A 17,450-nucleotide genomic window follows, 5' to 3' on the forward strand; every position below is an offset into this window, starting at 1 on the left:
TTCAGAACTATAAATCACAAGTTGCGTACCCATACTGTAAAACCTATTAACATAAGTTATTACAAAAAAATTCAAGTTCAATACACATTAAAAATAATATAGAAAGAAACTTGTTTTACTAAACATAAAAGTAAAAAGATTTTCTGTACAATGACAAAATTAAAGTAATAAAAATTCGAATATACCTAATCAGATTTTTCATCGGAAACTACAGAAGAATATGAAGTATCGAGGACTATAATTTACGCATGTTCGTTATCAAAAATTCCAAAATTAAACAAACAGAAAAAAGTCATACAGAAAGTCTTACATCATTTTTTATGACTTTCATATTATGTACGCTTCTCCTATAACGCTTATCCCATTTTGGTATTTATTTTAAGCTTAAATCTATGCTGTACAAGCTTACCAACCTACATCCTGGATTTACTGTAATAGAGAGACATCGTTTAAAAAATAAAACGAAACATGACTATTAAATAAATAAAATATTCACATAAAGCATTCATCACATAACTTACGTACTTTGTATAAAAATGTTACGTTAGGATATACTTTATTTATTAAACGTACTCTTTGTCATATATAAAATCAGCACCATTTTAAAATAAAGTACACCCAATAAAAAACAAAGATTTTAATTTTGTCACGTATCAGATATATTTTTTAGAAAATGTAATGAAATTTTTTAGAATTGAATGAAAAAATAAAATACAAAAATAAGAACAAATTTAACCAGCTTATGTCATGTCACAGCTTTAAACTTCATGGAAGTTTTTGACAGATTGAGTATCTATATTTGTAAATATATGTATTATAAGGCAAACTACAATCCCGGTCATAATTTCCCCGCAATTATTCTAAAACCTAAATTTGAGTACTATGTATTCTTAAAACGATATGATTTCCAGTTTTAAATGAATGTTATATTTTTCTTTCAGAAAGTGACATTTTTAATAAGTACGTAATCCAAACTAACTATAATGGTCACATGGATTGTTTAAAAATAACTTGATGGCAAGACAAACCAAGTGTTTATACGTGAGTTGAGGCACATTCAGAAATCAAATAATAAAATATGATTTAAAATATACGACTACAAATAATAATCATGTGAAAAGCACACAATCATTATTATTTCTAAGAACCTTTATAAAAATTTATAATACATAAAATTATTATAATGCTCATAGATTACAATAAATTATTTACTACTTTGTGAATGATCACATTTTACTATTCGATATCATGAACTGAAAAAAATCAAATACATGCCTGTTTCATTTTATGCCTCAAAACGCTAAAAATTCAATAGTTATATAGAAAAATATTTCGGCACAATCTATTTGTATGAGATACACTCAATCTATTCAGATTTATATAAAACATCAATCGATATGTCAATTTAGTAAAAATAAGCAGTTTATCAACAAATCAAAATGACTGCTCAACCCTTTTTGAACTTAAGGAGCAGTATCGCGATTGTAAGGAAGATCAAGATCCATGCAACGGTGGCAATAAAACCTTCATAGACAGTTGGGTTATAGATGTCCCATCCTCTGGCAAGCATTGCTCTAAACGATTCTGTACTCTTAGTTAAGGGTAGTAAGTAACTAATATACCTGAGTATTGGATGCATGCCCTCAATTGGCCAAATTATACCGCACAACATGACAATTGGAAGGAATGAACCCATTGCCATGTATGTTGCGCTTCGTTCGTTCTCACAGGAACACGCTACTACAAAACCTGTTAAATATAATTATATTAGCGATTATGTCGTTTATAGATCGTAATAAACGAAAAATCTAAATAGGTTTCTGAAGACATGCAATATTTAAATTTTTAATTTAACGAAAAAGAAGAATAGAAAATAATATTAATAATAGGAACAAATATTGAACGTGAGAAATGTTTGATCAACAGTTTGAAGATAATTTCAACTATGTTAATTTCAAAATTCACTTTAACGTAAACTAGTTTATATAAAACTCATATCTACCGAAACACATTCCACAGAAGCCAGAAAGTATTGTGAGTATGGTAACCCAGATAATGTCACCCTTGCAAGTAACGTTGAACACGGCAAATGCCACGATGAGCACCATAATGGTTTGGCCTAACATGACGACAAACTGAGTGACAACTTGGCCAAATAAGATTTCAGGACCGGTAACACCTGTAATTTTTATTGATTATAATTTGTATTGATGCAATTTAATACAAAATTTATTGTAATTTCAAATTATACGTGAGCTTACCGACAACTAAACTTCTTTCAAGTAAACCTTCATTCCTTTCAAGTAACATAGCACCAGATGTCAGAGCAACAGACAAAAAAAATATAATACTGAAAAGTTAATAACATTTTCATATAAATGTAAAATAGATGTGTTTTTTCTATTTATTATAATGACTTTTCATACTCACGTCAAAACGACTCCAGGTGCCGCGAAATCAGTAAAATTAGGTTCTTGTGGTCCATAAACAGGCTCGCGGAACTAAAATATACATTTTTGTGAATTAACGCTATAAAAAAATGTTAGTTAAAAATAATGGATATTTAAAATTTAATCCATCTTACCGACATCGGGATAGAAGCAATTTTTTCACTATAATTGAGTGCTTTCATCAAGTCGTTTGTAAAGTTCTGAAACGCCATGTAAAGATCTCGTTGGAGTAATTGACCAATTTGTTGATCTAAAAATTGAGTAATATCAGAAAATGAATGTTTGAATAGAAAATTGCAGTATTGAAAAATAGTCACAGAACACCACTTTACTTACTCGACATATCCATAACAACTCGCATATCGGCATCTTCGATAGTCATATCATCAATCTCAGCACCATTCATAATTCTCAGCATGAGTGCCTCCGTGTAGTTACTAGGAAAAGTAATTGCAGCCCAGGCCCAACCTTTTTCCACAGCACCATACGCATCTTCTTCGTAGTCGTACGGTAAATAGACCACTTGACGTGCTTTTAGATGGTCAAGGAACCAACAACTCAGCATCGATATGTCAGGTGTGCAAGGATCCATGCTATTGTTCAATTCGTTGTTGACAATCGCCAATTTTAAACCCGTTGGATCGTGGCCGATCGACAGGCAGAAAAGAATTATTTGTACCACTGGTAGACCGATTATAAACAACATTATTCTGGAAATAGATTCGTGCCAATATAAACATTATCTTCCAATTGCACAAATCTTATTGTAAACTTTACAATTGATTGCATTAAATATTTACCCAACGTTTCTCCACATCCATAAAAAGTTCTTCCAAATCAAAGCTTTCATGTGTTTAGGATTGAGCATTTGAAATTTGTGTGGTCCTTCTTCCTCGGGCGGAAGATCTAGAATCTATAAAAGTGAAAGTGAACACACGACTTTCATTTTCGAGATCGAACTAGATTGGTATGACGCAAATCGAATTTGAAGGCGTGTCTTATGATATTTACGTCATCATCGGATGTCACAGCTATACTCCTCCTTCGACTAGATATGCTAACGTTGTCGCCAAACTCTCCGCTCATTTCTTCATCTGCATCCTAAAATAGTATTTCATTTTTAATAAAATGAACGAATATTGATTAAATATATCAAGATAATGATGCCAAGGTGTATAATTAAAATTATGATATTTTTTATGCATTAGATTAACAACGTTTTATTTGTTTGTTATTTTTCATTATTTTTAAATATATTTCATATTGAACTTACAGGATCAGGTAAATTGCCAACGACACTGCTTAATATGCTACTTCTTCTCCTTAGACCCATATTTTGTTGTCTACTAAGTTTCAAAAACACATCTTCAAGAGTTTCAAGTCGATGCATTTCCATGAGTCTTCTAGGTGATTCCTCAGCTAAGAATCGTCCACCACGCATAAGACCAATCATACCAGCTTGACGAGTCTCTTCGATGTAATGCGTTGTGATAATAATAGTTGTCTTGCCATCTTTTGTTATGTGCACCAAATGATCCCAGATACTCTGACGTAAAACTGGGTCAACGCCGACGGTCGGCTCATCGAGAATGAGGAGTTCTGGATCGGCCAGTAGAGAAGCTGCGAGGGAAACTCTTCGTTGCTGACCGCCCGATAGATTTTTTACGAAACGATTTTCTGATGGCAATTGCAGAAACTAAAAGATTAAATTAAATTCGAATAAACAAATTATGAGCTTGTTCTGTAATCGATGCCATTTGAATTTTATAATGAAATCTAACTATGGAAGTATTTTATGAGAAATTTCATGATAAATATGGTATAAAAAAACATAAATTCACTTAATACTATCAATTTAAAAGGTTCATTTTTTTACTTACGTTTAATTAACAAAATAGTTAATATTTAAATATTAAAATCAAGGCCGTATAAATGTAATTTATTCAAAATTGATGATCAAGAATTTTGACACGCAAGTTAAAGTATTCGTATGATATTTAATATTTCGTTATAGAAATATTATCAAATAACTCGGTCGATAAAATAGATAGATATTAATAAAATTAATAAAATTAAAGTAGCCGTTCATATAACCTTAAACATTGCTCGCGCCTTATAAAAGAATAACAATAGCGCAAGACACGCCGTTAAAAGATACCATATACGTGAAAGTAAAGGCTCACCTTGAGGAGGAACTCGAGCTTGTCTTCCACTTGATCAGTGGTCATGCCGGCACACCAGCCGAAGAATATGAACGTCTCGCGAATGGAAAATTCTCCGTAGAGCGCGATTTCTTGAGGCATGTAACCAACTCTTGGACCAGGCACACCCGAACCTTTAGAACCTGGTCGTCCACCGAGAACCCATATCTCGCCTGAGTTCAAACGGCGACGGCCCACTATGCACGAGAGTAGTGTTGTTTTGCCGCAACCACTGGCGCCCAACAGTCCATATCTGTAATTTAAATTTCGCATTGATTAAATTTTTGTTTTTCACTGTATTTTGTAATGGTCATGGCATAGGAAGCTATGAGTAAACTTGTGTAAAGTTGATAATGCTTTGAAATCATTGAATTCAGATCAATTAATTATTCAACTTTTTATTATAATTAAATCGTAGTTCATGATATCACAAATATGACCAATAATATATACTATAAAAATAAATCATTCTAAGCTAACGTGCTAATATTTCAAATATTCAAAGTTTCTTATTCAGCGTCGCGTAATTTGGATAAAAGAATTTCATGCAAACTATATCGTATTTACATAATCCATATTTTGAGTTATATTTATGTACTTATAAATATCTGATTTTTTAGTTTCAATTCGGTGAATCCACCCAACTTTCAATCTTAAAACTCAATTTAGTAGGTATCGTTATAAAGTTAATTCATCTCATTACCCTCACATCAATTGTCATAATCAATTCAAAGTAGAAAAAGAACACGTAATTTATTTCAGCATGTCTGCCAATCAAATGCAAAAAGAAATAGTAACCAGATGTATGTATACTAACATGGTGCCTTTGGGTACAGTCATGTTGAGGCCATCAAGGATGACGTTGGGGTTACTCTTGGGTCCATACTTTTTGTAGGCCCTACGAACGCAAACTGCATGCTTCCGTCTCGTTGCAACCGTCGACGCCTGCGTTTGAAATTGGGCCCTACGGATCTTCAACTCGAGCGACGTCACTGGCAGCGTCGCGGGCGGTGACACTGTTCCGCTCGCCGCTGCTGCCTCCATGACTAGAAAATCAATTTTCTCTCGATATTATATTTAAACTGTTAATTTCATATTTGATTTTAGAGACATTTTCAAGAAAAAAAAGCTAACATATCATGCATTCAATATAAGTTATATTTATTGAGCAACGCATTTCGAGAATTCGATCGAATAATTTTTTATATAAATAAAAATAGTCTTAGTCTTATTTATGTAAATTTTGGTACCCTCTGGTTTTTTAATGAAATAATCGCCAATAATATATAATATGCTCTAACGCAAACGTTGCTTCGGTAAAAAAAAACTCGATTAAAACAACAAAATAAAACAATTCAAGATTTCTTTGTAAGTATTTTTCTTTATCTCGCAACAACAAAAGGTGAACTTGTCGGTGAGTCACCGCATCCAATTTGTTTACTTAATTTGGACGATGTAACAAGCGAGCAGTATCACAACTTGTTTCAAAAGCTACCGCATATAAAAACTCTTAAGCCAAAATTACAACAAGCCATTACAGCGACTTCCTCGAGTGAAAAAAGAGAAAAAACTAAGCAATGTATTGCGCTGGATATAAGTATAGCAGGTGGATAGACATGCAGACATATGCGCACATGAATGCAGCGTATTTCGTAATTCGAATGCGTGTGATTTCATCGCGTCGATGAAAGGGAGAACGCGGCGCGCATTACCACAGCTGTTTCAGCTGCACGGATCGCGAGAAGGCAAAATTAACGGCGTCTCACTTTTCTCCGGATGATGCACGAAGGCCGAACAGCGAAAGGAACGCGTGTGTGTCTACGATGCCTGATTAGGAGTACACTTTACTTCGCCGTGAGAGCGAGAGTCGCTGGAGATATATGCAGGTTAGAGGTGTCGATCCTAATGTGAAATGTTTTAATGTAGTTAATGCATTATACATCGTAGTTGCTTTAGCGTTTTTGAGAATATGTAAGCCTCATTTTTTGAAGGAATGCGGAAATATTTTGTTTCAATGATCACGCTAAAGGTAGAGCATTGAGAACAGAACTGTGCTGTTTTTTTAACGCAAATTGGTCACAGACATGTTCTGTCTGTAATGAGTGTACAATCTCAATTCGATCATTAACGATCATTAGTTTTAGACTATCAAATCTATGCATACATGATAGGTAGATCAATTGAATGACATAACATATTATGAATGCATGATCAGTCCTAAGTCCACGTGCAGAGATCAATAAATCAAAAGGACAATATTATATAATCATAGGTTTTGCAATGTATGGCGTCTATTTTATTTTAACGAATAGAGTGCACGCGAACCGATCAACGGTATATAAGTATCACCTTAAATCTTCGATGTTGTTTTTATTCTGTCCTCGATAAAGTTTTTTTAAGATCGGTAAGGAAATAGTTATTAACGCACTAATGTTAGCATTGCAAATGCACTTTTCCACTTCGTTTTTCTGTATAAATTATTCATTAAAAATCTAATTTGACGAACTGATATGCGCATCGACTCAAATATGTGTCACTGTCCTTGCTTCATTAATTGAATGAATTTTTACAATATTCATGTCTGACGCGGTAATGAACTTCACTGGGTTGGCATTTTTCTCATAATAAAACTTGGTGACCTTCTGTACTATCCTCTAGTAAAACATTTTTTATTGAATAATAAATATATATCTGAAATATTGAATAGACAAATAACAACGAAATAATGAAATAAGTAGCAACAAACGTTGTTGATTTTTGCAAATACAACGAGATCTACTTTTTTTTTAATTTGATGAGAAAAATACAATTTTCAACAAACTGAGATCGAATGTAATCATAGCCTTCTTTATAATCATCTTATTACAGCACTTTCATTTTCTACAGTTGTGTTGAGATAATAAACGTCAGTTAAAGGTTAATATAACTCGCTGATCAATACGGATATATTAGCACACGTTTACCAGCATGATACTTACACAATAGGTCACGTTTACCGAACTAAAAAAAGAGGCTCACAAAAAGTAAACGAGTTTACGCAAAAAAAGTGCAACGACATAGGTGTTTTCTTCTTTTCCTGTTTTCATTCTCTGAAAACATTGATATCAAGTATCGTCTGATAGTTTGAAATGAAGGCATATATGTTTCGGTGCCTCCTCTAAGAAAAAATTAGCTTATGAGGTCTGCAGCCTCTTCAATTAATCAAAAAACTATAAACGGTAAAAAGTGCTTGAGCTGTTTTTAAATTCACCTTTCAATGCCGACGAGTTTTTGATCCAACGAAGGAGAGTAATAAAAACTTTTCGCTGAAAGGAAAATTATGCGATGCTTGTTTTTTGCTGGATAAAAATGCAGCTTCAAAGTGTTTTTCTGAGAGACGAATAAAAATATGTAACCGTTTATTATCTTTGGAAAAAAGTAAGTTGTTGATTGCTACGATGATAATTTTGCGAGTTACGTAGCAATTAGATATCGAACGTGTTTACAGTTTGTAGAAAATATTTCAAAGTTTAACTTGATAATCAGAAAGAAACTTTATACTGATAGTTCTTCTGAAATCTATATTAAAATTTAACCGCCGTTACATACTTAAATTTCGAAATTATTCATTCCAGTATTCAAAAATGTGGTAAATTATTATATTAAAGAAACAATTGAATTAGCTTCGACCTACACTTATGAAAAAAAAACAAGCAGCTATTAAGCCTATAAAATTAAGTCAACTAGCATCCAATTGTGTAGAACACGCGTCTCGGAAGCTTTTACTCGTAGTACGGTAATAACACACCGGATTTTCGAACACGGCATAGACATGATATGACGCGACTTTTACTGTAGTCGGTTCCGCGATCAATCGCGCTGTTTTACTGTTCAGTCATCGACGTTTCAAAACTTAGCGCTATAAATCTAACGATTTATAGCACTGAAGCTTCAACATTTTTAGTGGACGAGTTTTTTTAACCTCTTGTATTTTTTACAATTTTGCTTTTAAACTTTTGGCTTTTTGTGTGCACTTTAAGATAAAATTTATTCTGAATATTTATAGACTTGGTTTTTCGCACTAAAGTATTTATATTTAAATTGCATTATTACATCGATAATTATAAAAGGAAAACACAATCTCTTGTTATTATTGAGTCGATTGACGATTGATTTACTTTTAATTGCTTAATGATTGCTCTTGTTCAATATGTCTGTGACAATCAAATATCATTTGACAGTTGCCAGAAATTGATTGTTTTGAAACTAACAGAGCTTATACATTGTATAGGTACACTTCAAAATCATTTAGTGAAATTCCAGGTAGATTTTACAATCAGAGTTACAAATGTCTACTGCTCGCTTCATTTCTAAACCAATTCTTGTAATACATGTTGATCAATTTACTTTCATTTTATAAGCAGGTTATAATTTATCAATAAAACGACTGAATCATTAATTTTTTTTTAATTGCTTACGTAATCAATGTATTACAATGTTTATTACATATAGTATATTCATATTTCTCCAATGGTCTACACTAACAAGTATCTAAATTTTGCACTGAATATGCCAAATATTTCATATACTCGTAACTTTTGATGAAAACTATGATATCAATAAAATCGATATTACGTAAACTAGAGGACACATTGGATTCCTCCTACATCAAATTAGTTAAGAACGGAATAAGCAATTTTTACCGAGCAACAATTTACCGCAATTCATGGAAGTATATGAGCCAAAAAAAATCTATATAAAAATATAGAACACGGAATCGATCGACACGCAGCCTCTCAATCTGTTTATGTAATGCAAAAACAGAACCGGCACGGTCGCACATGTAACATACTATCGACTGCGCAGGTCTGCTGGGCGCGTAGTAGCCAAAGGCAAGAAATTTTTTACCCGGTATCCGTTATTTCAGGTGAAAAGTATAAGCTTACCATCTATGAAGAGTTAACTTTGAAAGCTGTCGCAATATAAAAATTTAGCATTATTATACTGAAAATAAATAAAGTAAATATCGTAGATTTTGCTGGAAAAATGTGAATTTCTTTTCTTTCAAGATTATAGAAGCTATTCAGAAATGAAGATTTATGAAATAGCCGCTTGATTTTTATTGTTATTCATAAGCCAGCTATTTCGATGTACTAGAAGAAAAATTTTCTTGTAAAAATCTTACAAAATCAGCAAACAAAATTCAGCTTTTTAAAAATATACCGAGTAAAAATATATGACTGATTCAAACCACAATGTCAAGTGATGAAATTCATACATACTCGCTGGGATTTTCAGAAAAGAGAAATCGCTCAAATTTTTATAGAACGTTTTGGAAATCAGTATTAATGAAATCAACCAGCCACTTTCTTCTAGTAATCGTGATGACGCGAGTGCTTTGTCACAATTTCCAGATTTTTGTTCATAAAAACAAAAATCGTAAACGTTTGAAATGACGTCAAAGTAAATTTTGACATACACTTTTGCAATCGTTTACACGACCAATGTTCTTATGGACGATGACGTTCGATTCAAATAAGTATAATCAAGACTAACAATTTCATGAATTTAAATCCGCGTAATAAACTATCGTGACAATCCAAAGTGTAAAATAATCCAATAGCAGATGAATTTTTTTTCAAAAGACATCTTGTCAATAAAATCTAACATCAATGCAATTAAATGACAAACAAATTTTTTAATGTGTAAGAATAACGTACGCTATTTCTCAAGGTACGTACAGCTTTTTTCAACAGAAAAGGTCGGCCTTGTGCAATCGAGAATTCCTGTGCTAAATTGTTTTTGGATACATACTCGATGTGCCGATCGCGGCATTTTAATATCGGTCAAAGTCTCGCGCTAATTTACGTTAAATGTCGATGTATTTTTTCACGAGTGGCACGGTTGAGTAATAATTAATAATCGTTAAATGTGTGCAAGCGACGTTACGAATTATTATGTCACAAAATGATATTGACGAGTTCCCTTAAGAAATCAATGAATTTCGTATTTAAATACAAATCTTAGTCATGCTTTGTAATGACAAATGCTGACAATTTATACTTTAGAATTCAGCACATTACTTCTTTCCACTAATTGGATGTGGAATTTGTTACTCAGAGTTAAGTAAAGTCCATGCAAATGTCGAGTCTCTTGTTTACAAAAGCAGAACGTATCATGGCGAACATAATATCTTTATGTTATTAAGAAACTATAAAATAGTCATAAAAAATTGAATAACAGCGGACTATCCTAACAAATGAAAAAAGAAAAATGAATATCGATATTTCATAAGCAACGCATCAAAAACCAAACCATAGAAATGTTTTTCAATCGACTCCAAAAATGGATTGCAATGTGTCCACCACTAAAAAACATCACACCGCACAAATTCACCAATTCCAATCTCTTTGAATAAAAAACACTGTATACACTGTAAACTAACCTTTCTATTTAAACGAAGTTGAGCTGAAACAAATGTGTAAAATTCGAAAGGTACGCGCAAAACTGATAAACACAGACTAAAATCGGAAAAAGAGAGAGGGAGAAAGAGAGCGGACAACAGAGGCGTATAGCCCGCACGCGAAGCCACCGAGAACTGACTGAGTGCCGAAACGCGAAAAACTAACTCCCTGCCTCCTTCGCGAGAGAGACAGAGAGAGAGAGAGATCGAGAGATCGATTTGACTTTATGGTGGGGGTATATACCACAACCTCCCATATCGTGATGCTGCAATTTTTATGGAATCCGAGAAATTGACGCTGAGAAGATTAACACGTGCGTGAAGATCAATCTGCATTTTACGACTTATGAAAGCTATTAAATTTGACTTTTGGTAGCGAACAGAGAAAGAATTTTGCTTTGCAAAAAAGGGAAGTCATGTTAAAACGAAAGCATATATCCTTTGTTACCAGAGAACTTGTTTCAATGAATTTTTCGCAAATACTCCGTTAAATAAAAAATGCTTGTTCCATTTAAAATTAACCCAACCTTTTATTTAATGAGATTGTATTAGATTTATCAATCGGAGTATCCAACTTGTAATATATAACAATAATCTATGAGAGTTTCAATAATATAATAGGAAAAATCGTTTTCTGTACAAATTCCTTTATTGTAACAAGAAAACTCCTTTGCACGCGGTGTATTGAGACAAAAAGGACTAGCTGTTATCTGAGTGTAAAGGTGTAATTTAAAAACGCTGCGTATTTCCATTGAAAAATTCAGTGACAGTCATACTATTTATCTATCGTTTTTTAATGACGTAGAGTAAATCCTTGACTAACAATTAGCATTAAGTTTTTGCGATATTCAAACAATTTCATATTGAGAATCAATTATAACCTAATTAGCATTGTTTGACAATATTTTTACGGGAGATGATTATATCTTAAGATAACCAAATTGATTTCTGCGTCATAAGGATTAGACTATTTGTAATTTTTTATTTTTATTTTCTACATTAAAAAGTAGCAAGTAATAGAGGTCAATCTTTTTCAAGCTTTATATAACATATCGAAACGCTCTATCGGTTATCTAACGTGGTCTTTCATCCAAGTAATTTCTCTCTCGAGACTTTCATAAGAACTACGAAGTTTCTGAATAGAAAAAATTATCATTTCTATTCTCTGTCAGTAATGTTATTTTTTTATTATTCAATGCTTGATGTACAGTGTATTTCTGTAGATCACAGAAAATATCGACTTTTATCACGTTTATTGCACTTTTATGTGGTCATTGGGCGAATTCTACAGAGCTCAAGATCTTTCAAGCTTTTGTTCAAGGCCATAAAAGTCCTCTGCACATAAGACGCATTCTGAATTGTCTTTTTATTCGACTGGATGGAAAATTTCGATTCTTTCTTTCCAATTGCGATCGGATTGTTTTGCAAGTTTGTCTGATTCCTCGATCGATTTTTCAAAATTATACTCTTGAAAAGCTTATCCTGCAATAATAATATAAACCTGTTGTTTATTTTTACAAGAAATAATGAATATTTGTCGTATTAATCAAAACATTATTAAGAAAACATTTTTTTTACCTTAATGATTGATTCGGTTATCACACAAAAAGACTTTTTCAAATTATTTGATCCCGAAGATAAAATTGTATTAAGGTCAATAGCATCAATTAACAATACTTTTATTTATTTTAATGTATTCGATTATTGGGTCTTGGGAGTTTTCTAAATGTTTAAATAAATTTTCTAAATTATCGTAAACAAGATCAAAGTCGATATAATAGCAATTTCTCATCATATCTCATGACAGATGTCAACTTAAATTTTCGTTAAAAAATGTTTTTTCAATCTTCACTCCATAGAATAAAAACAAATCATACATCCATTAATTTCCGCGGCAAACATCACACAAAAACCATGATTACGTTTTTTTTTATTTTACGAAATCTAAATATATGCACAGGCTGCATCGTCGTCATAGAACGAGCTTAGGAACCTGTGTTTATCGTCAAGGATACCAAGTCCAGGGGCAAGCTTCAATCGTGTTAATTAATCGCTTTTGACACCAACTACAAATATAAAGAGACTCGCTGACGCAAAATTATTCAACAATTTTTTTTCTTACCAAAGGATGAGTTTCTCTTGCATTTCCAAACATAAAACTAATAGATATAAAGATATTCCAATCGATATTATAAAAATAGAAATTTCAAAATATCATGACGTGTTACGATTAATTAACGAGTTTTACCGAGATCGTTTGATCGCTTTCTTTTAAAAACGTATGATCGCTCCATATTTTCCCTAAAATATGATCCTATTCTAAATAAGAATAAATGAAATGCGATTTTCTTGGAATTCGCATGCATCGCAAAATTCCCATGACTATTGACGCGTGAACGGATGCTGCGTCCAGTCTTAATGACACGCCGGTTTTCCAAGGCATGACGTCACACTGCATGGCCATACTGAGTAGGGTGAAAATGACGTAAATATGTCGGATTATTCCTTTAGTTTAAGATATTCTGCAAGATAAGATTTTTACTGTACTTTTTTGAAGTTCGCTATTCTATTTATACCGCGCAACTTGAAAGTGAGACAAATGCTTCTGCAGTTTAGTAAATTTAAAAAAATATATTCATCGACTAATGAAAAACTTTGCGATTTACTCGATTAATGAATAGATCCATGATATTTATCGGTTCAAGCAATATAGACATAATTTGTTAAAATGAAAACTTAAATTTTCGAATAATCATAAAGAAAAACTGAAGGTTTAAAAGATTCGTTTTTTGCTGTCTAGAACAATTGTATCAAGAGTGAAATTCAATCAGTAAGATCTAATTGCCTTAGATGATGCTATAATTAATTATGAAACACGATTTTGTAAAAATGCCTTTCAATTTCAAATCTTAAGTTTTCTCATTGGTCTTATCGTTACGATTGAATTCTACGTTAGAGGATGTCACAACAACTTTCATGAAATAATTTGCTGCCAACGAGCTATTTCGAATCTTGTAGCCTTAATTCATAAGTATACTTCGTTGCAGAAGTACTATTTGTAGGCAAATAAATTCATCACACTCTTCGCCACAATATTTTTGATGCTTCAATATCATCTTCGGAGTGGTAAGGGTCTACAAGTGGAAAGGACAAATTGAAAGGTACATTCTCGCTTCGTTTTCAGAACCTTTCCTCTCCACAACCGGTTCCTCCGTATATATATATGTCTGCTGGCGATGCATTCGACGGAAACTGACCTGCACTCAAGAGGATCACCGATCGCTTGGACACAAAGTGCGTCAGTCAGCTCTGTTTTACGCGCAAAATTCAATATTGATTTAGGCATGACATCAAACATATTTTTTTACACTGCGCTTAGAGTCTCTTGGCAATGATAGTTATTTGCTGTGAAAATAAGCAATAAACGGCACGTAATTTTTTTACACAATAATACACGATAGAGATCATTCACCAGCTTTGCGTAGCGTCAAAAAATTGTAATTTCCTCTTGCTATTTTATATCTTGAAAAAGTAGCCGACCAAAAAACCTGTGTTTTTTCAACGAAAAAAGGCTCGCCTTCACTCACACCCGGCGTGAAAGTATTTCAGATGTACGCGAAGGTTGCCGCAACGTCCCACACAACGCAGCCAGGTGAAGCCAAGTTGTACGCTCCCTTTCTTGGATTCCCGAGTACAAAAATTAGACGACAGAAAGAAATAAATGTGGATGTCGTAAGAGCAGTTGTTTTTCTATTTTACGACCGCTTGCGAAAGTTTATATTTCAAAATAGCTTATTATAGAAAGTGGTCAAGCATTATGGTCGCACGGTGACTGAGTTGCAGATTGAACGACCGAGATTTTATTGTTCAATTTGCTTTGTAGATATCGTAAAAGAAATGCTAGACGGGCTATCAGAAGCATAGTTTAAGCAATTAAAAATTATGTAAAATGTCTATCCGTTTATGAGATCCATACTATTATTTTATTTGATATAATAAAAAAACAATCATTTAATTGTGCCAAGTTCGAGGAGAAAACAGTACAGTTCTTTTGTTCTTTTAGACGGCTTTCGAAAGATTCACTGTAGTGGTTTTTTGACGGTCGACAACTTTGAGATTACGAGGACGACTCGACAAACACGCTAGACATTACACCTCATTTATTAACATATTTAATGGCATTTTATACTTGTGGACAATTCGTTCTATGATATGAAGTAATTTTATTGACCGAATGCTTGTTCAGAATAGTTTATACGAATTTCTTGGCAAATGATTTTTACAGTTAGAAATAATATATTTAATTTTTAGTACAGATATTACTATATTATATGTACATAGTAAAAAAATAAGACCTTATTTCTTTCAAATTTTGATACAAGAAGTATCGAATGATACCTTAAAACATCAATAAATATTTGAAAGAAGAGCATATATACCAAATTTCTTGTAAAATATTATCATAATTCATTGCCATTTTTGACAGTCATCAACTAACCTTGAAAAAATTAATATTCCTGGATTGTCTCATAACTATTATTCTTGTCGGAGTTTCAATAATTTTCTCTTGACTATATATACCGAGCCAATAATGTACACAAAATAGAAGAAAAATTCCAAGCATCATTTTAGACACATTATGATTCGTTTTGTTGTTTTTAAGAACTGAATTAAATGAACCTTAGAAATTCGATTGAAAGCCGGAAAGTTTTAATGCCTTGGGTACTTTTCGGAGAATCGCCACGACGCTTTTGTGAATATTAATCAGGAAATGTTGTTTAACGCGATATGTAGTTTATGAATCATTTATGATTCAGCAATGAAAGTAAGTTACAATCTCGTTTTACATAATTGCCATTTGTTCATTTTTTTATTAATATAAACGTTACAAATAATATACCTAACTCACAGTAAGGAAGATTATTATAAATTAATTAATTGTAGTAACTTTAAAGTAATTTGTATTTTAAAGAATAACTGAAATACGAAAAATTAATAGTCGGACAATCACAGAAGTGGTTGATATTAAAACATACACACACGATTTTAAGCGACCTAGATTGCAAAAAAAATTGCAAGCATTGCTGATAGTTAGCGATTGCATGTAAAGTATGAAATCTTGAGCATGCGCGCAAAATGCATTTATTGAAGAGGGGACGTGTTCGTGAACTCGATATATCTTCATTGTTAATAACTCACCTTGGAATTAACTTGTGTGAATATATCGAAAGTGAATTGGAAATAATTTGGTGTGGTAATTGTGAACTATTAAGAATGCATAAACTTGTTGAAATATGATTATAAAAAATTGTGCTATTTGGAAACAATATCAAATAATGAGGTTTTCGGAAGTCGATTACATGCATGAGAAACTTTTAGGTGAGCTTATTTGTCAATAAAGTTACAATATTTAGACGATGAAAACGTGATGCGTTAAACAAAAGAAATCCGCGAAAACAAACATGGTAATGAATTGAAGAAATTCTCAAAATAATGCTTGTCTTATAAGAATATTTTTCTGGAATCGGACATTGAAACCGCTTCGTAGATGGCAAAGATAATAGTAGAAAACTGACCATAAGCTGACGATAGGCTGATAAAAATAACAACATTAAGCATTTTGAAACATATGAGGTACGACACTGATCGAAATAGAAAAACTCGTGACTTTTTTACAATACAGACTTTCGTTGACGACTGCGCATAATTCTCGCTCTAAAATCTATAGAATTAGGAAAAAAAAATGATGGGAAATATATTATTAAAATATGACGGAAGACTGCAAGACGATTGTGAGCTGTACGGAAATTGCTATCCGAAGAAATAGTGACTATAATTACTATATTTCGAAGTTCAATTCGAATCGATAAATAAATAATATTATCGCAATTAATAAAAAACTACTTTGACCTTTATCCACCTGCAGTATAATCAAATATTTATTATTTATAATGATTTTGTGCGATTATAAATATTTATTATTTATAATCTTTATGTCAATAGATCTGTTTCTAATATATTAGTAGATAAAAATGTTGTAAAATTAAGTAAATGGCTATACAAATCACGAGATAAATCAGAGTAACTAATGTGGTTATCGCAAGTGATACAATGATACCAAAGGTATATAAATTTAAAATATTGAAAAATTCTATAGAGAAGCTTTGTTTTTTTACTCAAAACATTAAGTACAATGTTTTTTTTTGCCATGGCTAATGCCAATATTGTTTATAGATCATCAAAAATAATGTTTTTAATAAGGTATAATTAAAACATTATTACGCAATTATAACTTTTCTTACAATACGACAGTTCCATGACAATTTATTGTAATTGGCAATTGCAGTATTACTAAGA

General features: G+C 32.2%; 1 protein-coding gene across 1 annotated transcript in view; it reads right to left on the reverse strand.

Moving 5' to 3' along the window:
- LOC131673655 (ABC transporter G family member 23) overlaps positions 1-17,450 on the reverse strand; it is a 24,412-nt gene continuing 6,962 nt past the window's right edge. Inside the window, exons 2-12 of the mRNA XM_058951819.1 lie at positions 5,469-5,697; positions 4,634-4,904; positions 3,724-4,146; positions 3,462-3,551; positions 3,251-3,363; positions 2,787-3,160; positions 2,585-2,700; positions 2,431-2,501; positions 2,262-2,350; positions 2,003-2,179; positions 1-1,749 (exon numbers count right to left, since the gene is read on the reverse strand). Coding sequence (XP_058807802.1) covers positions 1,448-1,749; positions 2,003-2,179; positions 2,262-2,350; positions 2,431-2,501; positions 2,585-2,700; positions 2,787-3,160; positions 3,251-3,363; positions 3,462-3,551; positions 3,724-4,146; positions 4,634-4,904; positions 5,469-5,697 — 2,255 coding nt within the window. The 3' untranslated portion in view covers positions 1-1,447. The remainder of the gene's footprint in view (positions 1,750-2,002; positions 2,180-2,261; positions 2,351-2,430; positions 2,502-2,584; positions 2,701-2,786; positions 3,161-3,250; positions 3,364-3,461; positions 3,552-3,723; positions 4,147-4,633; positions 4,905-5,468; positions 5,698-17,450) is intronic.

Source organism: Phymastichus coffea, unplaced genomic scaffold (genome assembly GCF_024137745.1).
Source record: "Phymastichus coffea isolate CEN01 unplaced genomic scaffold, Cenicafe_Pcof_1.1 PCOF00189, whole genome shotgun sequence".
Lineage (NCBI taxonomy): Eukaryota > Metazoa > Arthropoda > Insecta > Hymenoptera > Eulophidae > Phymastichus > Phymastichus coffea.